General features: G+C 36.8%; 1 protein-coding gene across 2 annotated transcripts in view; it reads right to left on the bottom strand.

Moving 5' to 3' along the window:
• Positions 1-308: 308 nt before the first annotated feature.
• Positions 309-13,417, bottom strand: part of LOC119649831 (nuclear hormone receptor FTZ-F1) — a 491,622-nt gene continuing 478,513 nt past the window's right edge. For both annotated transcript variants that reach the window (XM_038052174.1, XM_038052173.1), the window contains exons 8-10: positions 7,792-8,050; positions 7,620-7,720; positions 309-2,164 (exon numbers count right to left, since the gene is read on the bottom strand). In XM_038052174.1, coding sequence (XP_037908102.1) covers positions 2,015-2,164; positions 7,620-7,720; positions 7,792-8,050 — 510 coding nt within the window. In that variant the 3' untranslated portion in view covers positions 309-2,014. The remainder of the gene's footprint in view (positions 2,165-7,619; positions 7,721-7,791; positions 8,051-13,417) is intronic.

The raw sequence follows: 13,417 nt of genomic DNA on the forward strand, positions 1-13,417 counted from the left end.
TCAGAGGAAAAAGACAACATATTTAGAGGATAGATAATGCTCTATAATTTGTTGCACATCTAGCCGGAATATGAAAGGAATTTTGAATTTTCTTCAATCAGCACCAATCCAATTGTAACAACGCATGTCCTCCTATCTTCTACAAATCAGAATGTATATTCCTTTCATAATTTCCACCGAATTTCAATACCGTCGATAAAAAAGACAAGCTTTGCTTCCGATCACACCGTTACAAGTACCTGAAGTACTGTCACAGCCTTTCACAGCAAATTTCTCGTTCAAATGACAAAGTATATAACATCATGTTATTCACTTTAAAATTTACTCAAAAACAAAAAAGCTTTCTACAAATTATACCTGCAAGTATATATGTATATCAATTCACCGATTCTTAACCATACACACTTATCATGTTCATTAATAGTTCGGGTAATAAGTTTACTGGAACGTTCACACGGTGGAAGAAACCACTAATGCATTATTGTTGATTCGTCAAGCAACCCAACAAATCGAAAACAATGACAATAGGTACATGTGCAAGGAAGCAAACTTACGGTAAGACATCAATCACTAAAAACATTTCCATCTTTTTACATTCATCATGAGATTTTCATTTTATTGGGTTGAAAACGTTTTAGAAAAAAAAAATCAAATGGAAAAAGAAATATTTTTTAACATTTCTTAACAACATAGAAAATAACAATATAAGAAATAAATACAAATATAAAAATTTTGATCACAGTAGTATATTATTTTGTTTTTTGTTTTTATAAAGGAAAGAAAAATAATAGTAAACGAATACTTAACAGAATTAAAGGTTCCTCCACCGAGTCACACCCTCATCTCCCAAGCCAAACAAAATTTATGGGTTTTTTTTCTATTTTCTTTTTCTTGCTAAACGTTACTCTCTTTCATATCCTGTAATTTATCTTGCAATTGCCAGTTGCGATTTGTTGAAAATAAAAGATTCTAATTGTGCTGTTCCTTTTTCAGCTTTACACTGTTTACATGTCTCTTTCAAAACAAAAGTATTAAAGGAAAAATCTCTGAGATGAAATGGTAACATAAATTATAGAAAAAAAAAAACAATAAAATTAAAAATCATTGGATCACTATTTGCGTCTTGGTAAAAACAACACTATCTATCTCATCTTATTCTTATCTCTCTTATCACCTTTCGTTTTCTTTCATTTACATGTTTCCAAAAATTAGTATTAAAATATATAAACGTTTTATTAACATCCTCTTATTTATTTTGTTTGCTTTAACAAATTGATTTTAATTTGTAAACTAATTTCTTCTTCTCTTATATCTTGAACTATGTGTGTGTATGTTTCCTTTTAAATTTAACGTAAATATTACTTGCATCTAGAATTTTTACAGATTTTATTTTAATTAGTTATATATAGTAATGTACAGTTTAAATTACAAGGTAAATATATTGTTGATAACTTGATTTTTTTACATTTTTTTTAATATTATTTTGAACATCATTAATTATTTGGACGAACTTAAAATCTTTTCTTACCACAATAATTACAGAAGGTTTTTTTTTAATAATTATTTTCGGTTTGTCGTTTCTCACGTGTTGATTTTTTGTTTTGTTTTCTTGTTTTTTTCTTTGTAGGGTGCATGGTTAATCAATAATTATATACAACGTAATCAATTAAATAATACAAAATAATATTAACAGGATTGGACTTTAGTTACAAGTAAAAATAAAACGAAATAATTACAACATAATCGAAACGAAATTTTTCCTGTACAGAAAAGAAAACATTTTAAAAATAGAAAAAACTATTTCTTTTAGCTTAAATTTCACTAATCTATTTCCACTTTTCACAATTTTTTTATAACTTTAACTAAATTAATTAGTAATTTGGGCTGTATCAGCCAATATCCGATTAAGCCTATAATTAAAACTAAACTAAAAAAATATACAATAATCCTTGCTCTACTGAACTCTTATTGGCGGCGATTATGTGGGTTTTTAAAACTCCTGGTTAACATTTATTTACACTTTTCGTTTTGCATGCAGCATTTCCATAAGTAGGGTCTGTGTTGGTGCGCTCCCGGCGCAATGTTTAATGTAGAGATGTTCTTCGCCTCGTGTAGCCATTGCATGGATTTCGGGCAGTATGTTTAGTAGGCGACTGAATTTATCCTGAAAAATAAAAAGGAAGAGGTTGATCAAATGTTCTTTCACATGAATTGGAATATGTATCGAAAAAAATGGGGCTTTAGAAAATCCGACATTTGTATTTTCAAAAATAGATCCGACTAAGCTGCTTTTTTTCAAAATCTGCAAAGTCAGTTAACTCCACAGCAACATCAAATTGAGATTGTATTGTGCTAAGATTCTTTCTGTGAATAGCACATGGAGAGTGACCACACTTGTCCCAGATACTCTGGTTTGATGAAATTCCGAACAAAGAACATCGGTGGACAGACCAGTTACCCGTGGTTACGTTAATGAGAAGGCGAAAGTGGCAGTGGATAGGTCACGTATTGAGCAAGGGCGACAACGACACTATCCCTAGATGGCCGACCAGAGATATGGAGAGAAAATACGGGCCAGGGTGAAGATAATGCAGAAAAAACAGATGAAAATAACACGGGTCACACTTCCGACCCGCGGGCTCTTTTAATCCCTTTTTTCATTGAAATTTCTAATACGACCCAGGAGAATGCATTTCAATCCTTAGAGTTTAAAGGGAAGAGTCAGATAGTGGTGTGTTCTATATTATAGGCATAGGAGCTTACAACTGCTCATAATGTACGAGGTTTGATCAAAAAGTTGCAGGACTTCACAAATTGCGTACGTTCAGGATAACGTTGACAGCGGGTCGGTGCTCATTTTTCAGCGGGAACCTCCCTGAGTAATCTCCATTTTGTTTTGTTGCTATAACCTCCAAACCGACAGTTCAGCTGTTTTAGTGAAGTCTGCTTTTCGTGTTCCGTGTTTTTTCTCATAGATGTGAAGCAGGAGCAACATGGTTGCGTGAAATTTTGCGTTAAATTAGGCAAATCGTTTGCGGAAACTTCTCAAACGCTGCATCAAGCCTTTGGTGATGAAGTGATGAGTCGTTTACTGTGTCACGAGTGGTTTAAACGGGCCAAGGAAGGCAGAACATCGACGGCAGATGACCCTCGTATAGTAAGGCCTTCAACTTCAATTGACAACTCTCCTGTGGCCAAATTGAATGCCCTTGGTGCGTTGCAATCGTCGTTTATCGATTCGAGAGATGGCAAAGGAGTGCGGCAACTCATTTGGTTCATGTCAGGAAATTTTCACATAAAAGTTGGAGATAAGTAACATTACAGCCAAATTCATTCCACCACTGATGGGAGAGGGCCAAAAAACGCATCGCCTGGAGGTTTGTCAGGAGCTCTTGGAAATTACCGATGCTAATAGAAACTTGTTGAAAATCATCATTACATGTGACAAGCCTTGGGTTTATAGCTATGACGTGGAAACAAAGATGTAGTCGTCCCAGTGGAAGTCAATAATTTCACCAAAATCAAAAAAAACTCATCAGGTGAGATCAACCGTTAAAGTGATTCGAAGGGTATCATCCCTCATGAATTCCTCCCACAAGGTGAAACAATCAATCGTATCGATACGTCCAAACCCTGAGAAGTTTACACCACCAGATTCGTCGGAAGAGGCCATAATTGTGGACAACAGGCGAGCGGTTTTTACACCACGGCAACACGCCTTGTCACACCGCGCTCCTAATTCGCGAGTTTTTTCCCAAAAACTCACTCGATGACAACTCTTTCCCATATCTTCTATTCTCCTGACCAGGCTCCGTGTGACTCCCAAAACTCAAGTGCCCAATGAAATGACAGCGGTTTCAGACGATAGAGGATATCAAGGAGAAAACGCTGGAACAGCATCCATGAAACAAATATTTCCAGATGCACGGAACAGTGGAAGCACCGGTGGGAGAAGTGTATTCGCTCCCAAGGGGAGTATTTTGAAGGGGATAAATTAGAACAATTGTAAATATTTGTAAAAAAGAGTTATTGAGAATGTCCGGGAATTTTTTGATCAAATCAAATATAGTTAATTTCATCCGTTAACGCTGAAGAAATCATAACAATTTATGAAAGAATCACGTCACAACTCTTGCACGAACAATGTTCTTTTCTTTCTTGTTTTAACAAGAGAAAATAGAGAAAACAAAACAAGATTGAATCATCATCAGGTCAGTGGTGGTTTACAGAAAAAAGCCAATCTCAAGTTATGACAAAATAGTGGATTACACTGTGGAAAATTAGGGAACGTAATGCATTAGAAAGTTTTTCGACTTGACAGGCAGAAGTTATGAAGGACATGGAGCACGTATGTGAGGAGCTAAAAATCTGCGGTCCTCTTCGGAAATGGGTTAACACTTCACCCAGAGTCGGGACTACGCTTGTAAATGCCACAGCCGTGCCAGTTTATCCTGAATAGAGAAATATCATTCTTACCAGTGAATCTGAGACCTATTTCAAACCTATACTACTGTTAAGGAATATGGTCCCTGAGTTGGAATGGACAACCCTATATATTGAGCCAGAAATGAGCATTAGTTCATGATAAAGGCATAATCATAGTTACCTCCAAACTCTCACAAGAGACCTTATAAATCGAATACCCTGGTCGAAGGCGTATACGCCAAGATTCCTCCTGGGTCAGGGGGTTATCCCAGTTTTGGTAGAACCATATAAGCTTCAATAAGGGTTTGAGACGAAAAGCTATTTCAGATGAATTTCATACAAAGTCTAATTTAGTAGCCCTTCTATAGTCCTCAGGGAAGGCACTTCTAGCTAAGGACATTTATGGATTACGATTGATAGTTCAGCTTAACTGGTGAGTTAGGCTAACTGCTGTGAGTGACATAACACCAATTGAAAACGTAGAAAACGAAAATATTGGTATAACCTGAAGAAAAACTTTTACACCTTCAACAGAAAATGCATATCCTGATTCTAAGTACTTCGATCTTGGGAGCATGTTATGAACTTATTGGTTGCTGGAGGAATGCTCCTGAGCCATTTACTATGAGGCACTAGACTACCAACAATCCATGATTCATTATAAATGACCCCACGTTGGGCGTCTAATTTAAAGACTATGATGGAATCCATGGATATAAAGGTCGTTCGTATTCCTCCAAGCAAAACATGGTTTCTTAAAAACAATTTTGAGTCACAAATGGTACGACCGTTAAATGTTGGTTGAGTTAGTGAAGTTACCAAAAATCTTAATTCAAGTGAAATTTTTGTAAAAAGAAGATCAGAAGATGTACCCGACAACTATAGAAAATTCACTTCGATATGTTCCTGGAACGGATGTTCTGTGACAGCATATTGAATTGAGGAAACCCAATTAGTGCTGTAGTGCGCCGTTTCGACGCCACAAATTGCTGATACCATGACTGTTGTGGTAAAAGCAAGGGGAGGAGGGAGAAAATCTAGCCGGCTCAAATTTTCAGAGTCAACCCGTCATTGAACTCTCCCACCCTTCAATTACAGATCTCTTTAAGATCCTCAAAGAATGGTTAATCCAGCGTCCGTAGCCTGGCTCTAGCTACAGCTTGGCAATCACCAAGGAATGATTAGCAGTTTCTCCCTTATCCCCACAGCTTCGCCGATGCGAATTGCAGGGTATGTCAAGGTTGGCGGCATGGTCCCCTATAGGTCAGTGCCCCGTGCAGAACATCGTAGTCTTGTATGCATTTGCATGCGTTGGGTACACGAGTTTTTGGGATCGGGTTTTGTTATGGACGAGCCAAATTCACCTTGACTTGGTGACGGTGGCGAGCCTCCGCCATTTGAAGTCAACGGTTGCTAAGTAGTGCGGGTAGATTCCACTCCTAACAGTCGCCAGTGGGACATAGATTGTACTCACCGAGGGACTACCAATAGCAGAGCCCCACCTGGTCAGTATGTCAGCCCGCTTATCCCACTCTATCTTCCTGTGACCGGGAACCCGGGAGAGGGTGAATTTGAGCGTGCCGATCACACGTCACTGAATTGCTCCATGAGCCTAGAAGATGTCGCCACTCAGTCCGAGGATTTAATAGTCGCTTAGCTATCAGTCAGGATGACTATATTATGTTGGTCAGAATGGGTATGTTACGGATCGTGTCCCAGCCATTGACAGTTCTTCAGTATTACCACTTCCGCTTGGAATACACTGGCGAATTTTGGAAGACCGTACCATTCGGCTACGCTGTGTGTATTTGGCCAAATTCTCGCATCGTCACAACACACCATCCATGGAAGAATGAAAAATATGTCATAACATTATAACACATCGCCGGTCCTCCACTCGGCCCTGGTCAGAAAGCCTATAGCAGAGTTCTTCGCGAAGTTGGGCTTGCGTGTGGGGTGGGCTGAATTGAGCTTCATAATAAAAATAGAATAGAATTCTATAATGATTAACACAAGACTGCGGTAATCATTTCAATTAAACGCGGGAATATCGTTCAGCCAGTGACTTTTGATTTTAGGACCAATTTACTATTTAAATTCAAAAATCATCCAAAGCAATCTCCTCATATCTCACTATCTCCAAAATGTTGGGGAGAGTTGATAAACAATAGGTTTCTTTCGTTTATCGAATATATTAATGGACGTGAACCTAGCACGAAATGCAATTATCTTCGGCAAATGTTACGTGGTGGTGCTAATGGTCGTAAAAAGTTGTGTTAATTCCGCCAAATGAAGTTTAATTATGGCGATTGGGGCAGCTCCTAGGCTCGGTTGATCCAGAATTATTTCTGGGAAAAACTTCTATCCTAGAGCAAGATTTGCGATGAGACAAAGGTTCCACAGGGTTCCGTGTTGGAACTCATTTTATTGGGTCGGATAGTTGACCTCCGCGTCGCGGGAAAGACAACAGTGATACATATCCCAGTCGAACTGAGAGAGATTGTACTCCAAAACTATTTTAGATGAGATGATCAAAGTGAACCAGACATTTGAAAAGAGGAATGTGATCCTCATCGGACAGAGGAAATCAATACTATTGCAGCCATAACTGATTGATGAATTCATCATCAAGTAACCTGGGGGTGATGATTGATGCAAAACTGAGTTCAATAAGCAACGAATTTATCCTTAGTAAAAATGATATCTGACACTGGGTGGAATCGTAGGCTGCTCACGGCCCTCTGTAGCTCCTATTGGAAGGGAGCATTCATTAGTACCATGACCTAGAGAAGACCTATTTTGATGTACTGCCTAGATGTCCTGAGAGATGCAGTTAATAGAATAGAAACTTGAACAATAACCGATTGATTGTGCAATTTCGAGGAGGACGCTGCATATGACCATAAAATTTAATCCAGAAAAGTGAAGATCGTAGAAGCTGGATTAAGGTCTATTCCACAATAATGGCGATACAAAAAAGAGCTCCACAGATGAGTAACGTAGACGCGCTGGTTTTGACCAAAGTCTTCACCACAAAGTAAGATTTCATGATGTGCTCGCATAATTCCAAGATTTCGGTCTCCATTCGTAAAAAAAGGCAAGATTGATCTTGCATATTTTATATTCCAAGGCTATTTCGTAAATGTGAATTTTGAACGTCTTCACTATTCTACCTAAAATCGAATGAAACTTACCGAAACTGAAGGATAACATGTCAGTGTATAATCCAAAAGTGCTGCTTGAACATTTTCATGTCCCTCTAGAACGGTTTTCCTATTAACAATTCCTCGTACATCTACAAAAAAATAAATTAGACCCAAATTAAAATCAGATTTCTATCTCAAAATATCTTTAAATTTTACTTACTTGGATTAAGTAATATCAGGAATTTCATACAGACATAGTCGCCCATATCGAATTTCAATTCCTGCAACTTATTCTGTAATTCATTGAAATAATCAGCTAATTGTGGAACACCCAGAAGACCTAAGTTTAGAAGATTGAATAGTTGACCATTATGCAGTTGAGTTTCATCTGGCAGGCCGTTGTGTATCCGTTGATGTAAGTGATCTAATACTAACATATCGGACCATGAAAATTGGAGTAATTTCATTTGGTCATCAACCTGAAAAGGGAAAAGAAAAGGAGGTTTTAATGGAGAGAATCAAGAATATTATAAATAAAAAAATATTAAGATAATTTGTTGGGAATATTCAGGGAATGCTTCAAAGTTATGTAATCCTTTTTCAAACGCATTACCGTTAGTTGAGGGTTTCAACTTTGACATACTGATCTGTCATACATGAAAACCATTCATACCTTCATTCAAGTCATAACGTGAAAATGCTTTAATTCACAAAAATTCCGAATTGAATTATGGAATCTTAAATATTTTTTTAAAATTCTATTTTATATATTTTATTATCCACACACCTGTACGCGTGTTAACCAGGAGGCGGAAATGGCAGTTGATAGGTCATACATTAAGAAAAGGTAGCAAATCCTTTCCAGGTTTTGTCATACAATGGAACCTACTATCACAACATGATCAACGAGTGGGCAACTTAGAGCTACATAGCGTAGAACAATGGAGAAGGGTACATCTTCTCGGGAAAATCTTGAGTGGAGCTCGAAACTGACAACGATAACTTGTGGCCCTGCTAGATATGCTATACCATGGGGTGAAGGGAGAAGGGTAGAATTGAGCCTATAGTTCAGTTAACAAAGGGCGAACTCTACTAAAAAAAGAACTTGTTTTTGAGAAAGTGAACAACTGGTTCCTGAAATACGTCAGTTGCGGAAGTAGAAAACCCTTTCGAACTCAATTTAATGAAGGAAGCAACCATTTATACTCTTCTTCACAACTTCTGGAAGAACTCGGATAAAGGAGCCATTTTTTTCTGAAATACATTATTGGGTGATAATATGAAGTTAAAAAGGAACGTTTTCTTCTGGAAGACCTCACATTGAAGAAGGGTATAATCATCGGCAACCAAAAAAGGAAATTTTTCTTCTGGAAGAACTCGAAGTGAAGAAGGGAGTGGATGGTTCCCGAAGCACCTTATAAACCAAAAAAATAAAAATTTTGGCCCAAAAAGAAAGAGTTTTATCAGCGTTCAATATTGATCAATTGAAAATAAATTCCAACATTTCATACTTCTTCAAAATTGTTCGGATAATACAAGAAACGCCCTGTTTTTCTCCAAGCAAATGCATTCAAACAAAAGTACTTAATGATAAATCATATCGCATTATTAATCAAAGTAGGACAAACTATTCTCACAGCACTATTCCCCATCACAGCCATACATACATCAAATCAAAGAGCTTCATTCATATATACAATCATGCTTAGATACCATCTAAAGTCTTTTGACACAAATTTCTGTTTTTTTCCCGCCACCACAACATGAAACGCAATACTATTATTTCAAATCTACAACCATTGCGTAATCACACACCTTATGCTATCTTTAGACCAGCCAGACAGGTGTAAGTAACTAACTTTGTACTACACATGTTCACATTTACCTATGTAAGTATGTAAGAAGCGATCATGTCTCGAGATGCAGTTGTTACATTGTATCTTAAATGGTATCATCGTATCTTCAGTGTCTGTCACAGGTGAAACATGCAATTGCAACAATCGCCAAGATCATAGTAATGAGTCTGAAGAATTAGATTGAGAATGAGAACTACTAGCGTAACTAGCATGGCACAGAAACTAGGGTATCGTAGTTGGGAGACAGATGCAACTCCGCCGCTAGTGACGGTGAAGATTTCAATCAAATATCGAAAGTCTCGAAATAGTAAACAAGCCATCATGGAAGATGTGCAATCGCAGTTGACGAGATACCAATAAACTGTACTTAGCTGGGACAAATGCGAGACATAGGGGAAGGATCAAATGAGATTGACATTGTGTACTTTGGTTGTGGTGCAATTGATAAGTTAGGCTTGAAAGTGAAGATACATATCCCAGTGCATTCTTACATATGTCAGATGCATGGTCCTATGATGGAAAAGCATGAATGACTTGTTTTATCGTCGATCTCCAAGTCACATGGGTGCGCCTTGTTGTTTTGTATAGTCACCTGCCTATTAGTAGTTGGAGATAATGAAGAAAACGCATGATTGTTAGAAAAAGGAAAATAAGAATTTTCGCTTCCAAAGAAGATATTCAATTCGGAAAATTACGCGCTGTATCTTTTCTTGACACTATGTTTGGCGATAGTCAAATCCGTTAAGCCCTTGTTATCCCGAGTTCGAGGCTCTGACGCACTATAGATATCTGCAATTATATTTGAGCGTATCGCACAACTATAGGCTTACCACTTGAGGTAGATGAATAACAACAGAGAAGAAGACAACCTGGACCGCTTGGGGATTTTCATCCTGAGTTGACTTTTGTCAAACAAAAGAGCATATCAGTAGAGCTACACTTCGGTGCGGGCGGATCAACATGACCTCTTTGACCAAATCCTAAGGGTGAGGTATATGTAGGTCTACATTCTCGAAAAATGTTAACCTGAGATGATCGGCTGGCTACCTTTAAGCCATTCAGATGAACAACGAGGGTCAGAAAATGTTAAGTTCCACAGAAACATGATACCTGGAAATACCTTATTATGGCTCGAAATTTCATTTTGAATGGCTTGATAGAGAGGGCAGCAATCTCCCAAGCTTCCTTTTGGGCTAGACTGCGCGGATACTTATGTGTATTTTTCTAATCATTCATAGCCTCCTCTCTTAGTTAACCGTCTGAAGCAATTTTTCTTTTGACGTATATCCGATGATCCTTCCCGATACAGTATAACGCTCCATCCTTTCATTCGTTAGTATGCAAGGGTTTTGCAAATCAAATTCAGAATTTTTCAAACCAATGTAGAATTTTCCAAACTAATATCAGAAATTACCTTACTGACTCAGACCTTTCCAAGTCAATTTCAGACTTTTCCATGTCAAATTCAGCCTTTTTCATTTCCAATTCAGAATTTCTTCAATATTTTACAATAAAGTTTTACACCAACCTTGTAACACTCGATAAGGGTGGAGGTGGGATTATTTGAAAAAAATGTAGGCTGTTCACCAATTTTCTGTCATTATTTGCTTTAGTGAACCGGTATTCTCATACAATGGTCCAATTACCCAGACCAAATACCATGGTGCATAAAAACAAGTAATGATAGAAAACAAAATTGATGAACCGTACAGATTTTCTCCAAAGAACATCAACTCTATCCTTATCTAGTGGTAAAAAGTTGGTATAAAACTGGTAGTAGTAAAATATTAAAAAAATTCTGAATTGCGAATGAAAAAATGTGAATTTAAAACGGAAAAATTTGAACTTGAAATGAAAAATTGTGAAATTGATTTGGAAAAGTCTGAAGTTAAGTTTGGAAAGTTTTGAATTAATTTGGAAAATGCTGAATGATACTTTCAGAACTTATATTTATCCTGAGGCTTGTCATCTTGGAAGGGCATGCTTTCAGAGTTAGAAGCTGCTTAAAGATATCCTTTCTTGCATTTGTGTTGGCTGGCAACTGTTTTGGGTTTAACTATCCACAGTGCTAGTTGCCTTGTCCTCAATGTCAGGAAGAACAAACGGATCTGTGCTGACAACTGTCGAAAATATAGACTTAGTTGGTTCATAATGCATGAGTCTATCCGCAATAGTCGACCCAAATTTACTTTTTGGATTCTGCGCGATTAATTTCCAGAGATTAAGTATATGTAGATGCACTTTTGGTCGACAAAAGTCAACTCATGATAGTTGTCTAGTTATCCCTAAGTGAATTAGCAACCATGCTCGATTTTCTTGCAGTTTAGGTAGTTGAAAAATTGTATGAAGGGAAAAGAAGCCACATAAACATCGGCTTCGAAAAAACTTCCGGTTTAAATTGGACACTGACAATAAATTCTTCCTCTTAAGATAAAAACAGCCACCTTTTCGCAAAAAGTCATTTTTTCACAGAGTTTTCCATTGAATTTATAACTGAATGTCTACGTCTGATGTATGAAATCTAATATTGCGAATTTTTTAATAATAGCTTTCTGCATGGTTTTCTAAATGTCAATATTTTTTAGAATGTCATCTTGCGTATCTTTGCTACTTTTTACATGAAAAAAGACAAAGATGTTGGTTTGATTTAATATGATACTGAAATCAGATTTAAATTGAGATGAAGTTTTGGCTAAGTGGTATCATATTTTGTTCGCTCATCTTTGATAAAGTCAAAGTTGTCTGTTTTCGATTCGTAGAATGTTTTCACAAAATGTTTCAGGCCATGATTCAAGAAGTTTTACATGCCCCAACCATTCATATCATATTGTGCAATAACAGGTAAATGTCATATGACTACTCGCAGAGACGTCCTTAGTTCTTTAAAAATTTATACTTTTAAATTGTGGTCTCCACCTCATTTTAATTAATTCGGCTGTAAATCAAATGGTATCCATGGTATGATTGTATATTAATCTTTGACACAATATGACTTGAAGCTTTCATCATTGCTGAAGTCATACTTAACTCCTTAAGGGGTATACATTGCGTATTGGAAATTATACCGCTGTCAAGGTCCGACTCGGCAAGGGGGAGTAATTTGGAGGAGTCCTACTGATGAATACTTTCTGATCAAAACGTCTGAATTAATGACATACGATACAGAGCTCCAGAATTGAATTTATTTTCGAAACTCTTTACGTAGTTCTCCCTTCGGAAGAATAGCAATTATGGCTACAATAGCATTTGTATGACCTTCACAACACTAGAGAAGGAAGCAACTGGTTCACGAAATGTAATCAAACATTTTAACTAAGGAAAAACTATTCATTTTTGTTAAATGAAGCTTCCAGATGCACTGCTAAATTTATTTCTTTAATCGTGGCAATTCATTTCTGAGGCGCAACCATAATCTGCATTAATGAAGGGAGCAACTGGCTCCCGAAATATCGATTTTTTTTAAGAATAAATGCACCATTTGGCTACTAATTTTTGAAAAATGACAATTTTTTAATTCCAAAAAAGAGTAAATTCCAAAAGAGTAACTAATACGTAATTTGCAGTCTATTGTAAAAAACATACGTCCGCTATGTAACGAAAATATGTTTCTCACCGATGCTCAGGCTGCTAGCAGCATCAAAGGGTGTCTTCAGTTGGAGCAGCTAATCTGCAGAACTTGAGGCTGCAGGGAACAACTAAATGCTTTAGCTCCATTGTAGGAAGAGGAGGAAGGTCGGATTAACTTTTCAGCAAAACGTCAGGCAATTCTAATAAGAAGCATCTTAAGCGTTTGACATGATGATTTGAATTATTCCAAGAATATACTGGAAGAAAAGCCAACTTTTCAATAAAAAGAGGAAAATTCATAGAACGTTTTTGGAGATCGGTATAAAAAGCCTATCCAAAAATATAGATTGCAAATCAAAATAAAATAAAAAATAAAAATGATAAATAAAATAAAATTAAAATCAAGGGAAAGTAGATTTTCAA

The sequence above is a fragment of the Hermetia illucens genome, chromosome 2 (assembly GCF_905115235.1).
Source record: "Hermetia illucens chromosome 2, iHerIll2.2.curated.20191125, whole genome shotgun sequence".
Lineage (NCBI taxonomy): Eukaryota > Metazoa > Arthropoda > Insecta > Diptera > Stratiomyidae > Hermetia > Hermetia illucens.